General features: G+C 53.1%; 1 protein-coding gene across 1 annotated transcript in view; it reads right to left on the bottom strand.

Annotated features, from left to right (window-relative positions):
- ABR (ABR activator of RhoGEF and GTPase) overlaps window positions 1-3,192 on the bottom strand; it is a 218,876-nt gene that overhangs the window by 67,070 nt on the left and 148,614 nt on the right. The window contains exon 5 of the mRNA XM_019650398.1: window positions 2,447-2,669. Coding sequence (XP_019505943.1) covers window positions 2,447-2,669 — 223 coding nt within the window. The remainder of the gene's footprint in view (window positions 1-2,446; window positions 2,670-3,192) is intronic.

Here is a 3,192-nt window from a genome sequence, read left to right as displayed (position 1 = left end):
GTAGCAACGAAAATAATTTTATGGTTGGGGGTCACCACAACATGAGGAACTGTATTAAGGGGTCGCGGCATTAGGAAGGTTGAGAACCGCTGGCCTAAAGCCTCTCCCTGGCGCCTCTAAGGGCCTTCCAGAGACTGAGCAGTGGCAAGGGCAGGACCCCCAACTGCAGCCACTACCTGGGGTCTCTACACATCAGCCCAGGGCACACAGGGCTTGAGTGGACAAGCGCCAGGTGTAGCAGCTGATCCTGGGGGCATCAGCAGGGGCATGTTGAGATAAGGAGTAAGGGGTCCCACACACCTGCACAGGGGGAAGCAGGGAGGCGGTGCACCTGAGGCTGAGAGGCTGAGCTCCACAGGCAGTCTAAGCTACATCCTACCCATGTCACCCCTATGGGGAGGAACTCACCCAGCCCCCAGCCCCACCTGACACTTCCCACCCTGTGCTGGCATCAGAGAGGAAACTGCCAGGGAGAAAGAGGCAACAGTCTTCCTGGATCCCAGGCAAAATGACTGGGTAGTGAGTGCTGGGAAACGGGACTCCAGCGTGGCTTATTTGATCCAAACTTGTATTATCTACCTTTAGAGAGGTCCAGCTCCAGCCCCTGCCAATGGACCACTATGGCCTGTAACTGGAGATGTAACGCAATCCCCACTTGGAGTGTGATGTGCAGGGAGCAGGGCTCCAAAGGGGATGTCAGCAGGAAGGCGGGGTCGAGGTGAGGCCAAGGTCAGATACCCAGGTGATGCTGCCTGCTCTGCCTGGGAGGGCGGAGATGCCCAGGCAGCGGGAGCTCCCCTTTTCCTGGTCCTGTCTCAAGCTATTTCTAGACAGAGAAAACCTCCAGGAACTGAGTCTGGGGTTTGGGGGTGGGGTGAAGGAGGGGTTACTCATCTCAAGGCTGTGTCTGTAGCTGGTGTCCAGTTCCCAGCTTTATGAAATTTTTCTCCATGCCCCGCTTCAGGGCAGCCTAGAGGTATGAAATCACTCTTGCTGCAGAGGAGAAGGGCCTAATTGCAGTAATTAAGTGGCAGCGCCAGTAGGAAGTGACAGCGTCAGCGCATGAGTCAGGGTGAGAAGCCACCTGGCAGCAGGCCACAAGCCTGGCTCCATCCTTGGAGCCAGCAGACTTTGAGAGGGGCTTAGGGGTTTCTGGTCAGGCTGGGTTTCTTAGCCCAGGCTAAGAAGATACCCCTGCTCTCTGGACCATACATGACCGAGGGTACCTGGGCAGCCTTGCAGGGCCTCTCTCCACACAGATCAGGGGACTCCAGTGTGTTCTCGGTGGGAAGGGCTGAGAGCTGTGAGGGGAAGCACCATTTCTCCAGCCTCATGACTCTGCGTCGAGGGACTTCCCTACCCCTCAGTCTGTCCGAGGAGGAGGGTGACTCACCTGATCCCTGGGTTTGGGGGAAGAAACTGAGTGCAGCCCTCCTCTCTTTGGCTCCAGTAGATGTGTTTAATTGTGGAGTGGAAATGTTAGCAAGTCCAATGTGGCTACAGATCCACGTTTTGCCAATCTGGCTTTGACTCGTAATCAAGCTGACATTGTCACCTCTGGCCGATTTCAAATTTGGGTATAACCCTAACCCCAACAGCTTCATGAAAACTACCCTGGATCTCGCCAACTTTTCTAGCATCAGAACTGAGATGAAAAAAGCAAAGGGTCCAGAGGGACCTGTAAGGCAGGACCTCCAAAACTGCAGAAGGAGCTCCCCAACCCTGGAACCAGAGGTTCTCTTGCCCTGAGCTTGGAGCTGGGTGCTGTGACTACAAGGCCAGCAGCTTGGGGGCTCACTGAGGTCGTTCTGGCTCAAGGGGTGAGGTGGGCTGTGCTCCTGAAGGATCCTAGCACCCCGTCCTGCCACTTCAGGGACACACAGAAGTGTCGACAGCAGACAATGCCCTGCAGAGGAGCATGGAGGGAAGGTTTAGCTGCAGCCACAGGCATATTTCCAGCCAGAGGGTCTGTTGGCTTCCACTTCACATCAGCGGCCCTTGTGTTCTCTGTGGGATTGCAAGGATCTGAAAAGACCCCCTAGCCCAGATGTCCTCCAATCTTCCTGATCATAAAACTTACCCAGGAAGCTTGTTTAAAAATATAGACTCCTGAGCCCTGCCCCAAACCTTCTGAAATGGAAGTTCCAGGGAAGGTACCTGAAGATCTGCATTTTAAACAGTGTCCCTGGTAGTTCTTATCAAGTAAGTCTGGGATGAGATGGAGGAATCTGGATATCTCGTTCTATAGAAACAAAGGCCAACAGAAGGGAAGTGACTTGTTCAAGGTCACCATAGTGTGGGAAATACTGCCTTTTTTTTTTTTGCCTCCCCTGTTCTAACACAGAATAACCTAAAACAGAAGGACAAAAATCAAACAAATTGGTGTTCTTACATTAAAAGGGAAAATGTCAAGTGCAAGAAAGCAAATGTCAGGCTGTTACCCATCACAGGAACCAGTTTCCTAACTGGCAAGGACGAAAGGAGAGGCCTAATGGCTGGAAGGCTCTGAGAAGCCCCCAAAGCCCTGAGTCATAGGGGTGGCTGTGCAGGGAGATGCCCACCTCAGAGATCTTCTGAAATTGGTTGTTGGACTGGCTGCACTTCTCAGCTGTCTCCAGAGCGACTTTATAGTTATCCACAAACGCTTTGTACACGCCCAGCTGGCTGGCCTGCAGGGAGAAGGGGAGAGAGAGAGGGGCAGTGGTGGGATGGTGAGAGAGGATTAATGAATGGATGAACGCTTAACTAGAGCACCTGGAGCTCCCTTAACACTCAGAACCTCTAGCTCAGCTCCAAAGGGCTACCTGGGAACAGAGAGGAAAGGCGGGGTGAATATACTATAGTATTCCTTTGAACTTGACAGTTTCCATGGCAACTGACTTAGCCAATAAGGTTAACAAGGGGGTGCTGGGTGTTTGGGGGGAGGAGGGCAGGGCCTTTGTTGGCATGCTAGAAATTCAATTCATCAGCAGCATTTGGATTTATTTAGCATCATCAAGGTCTCTCTCTGGGTTTGAAACCCCTTAATGCCTCGCATCTCTTTCACATCCCGGAATTAGCTGGAACAGGGAGACAGGGGAGGAGCGGGGTGGGCACGTGTGGCCAGCGTGGCCAGCGTAGTGCCTACTCCCCATGTGGAGTGTGAGGCACGGTTTTAAAGGCACAGTCCCTGTTTCCCTCAGCCTCTAGGTC

This window comes from Hipposideros armiger, unplaced genomic scaffold, assembly GCF_001890085.2.
Source record: "Hipposideros armiger isolate ML-2016 unplaced genomic scaffold, ASM189008v1 scaffold_141, whole genome shotgun sequence".
Taxonomy (NCBI): Eukaryota; Metazoa; Chordata; class Mammalia; order Chiroptera; family Hipposideridae; genus Hipposideros; species Hipposideros armiger.
The sequence above is the reverse complement of the archived record's forward strand: the minus strand, read 5'-3'. Positions and strand labels throughout refer to the sequence as shown.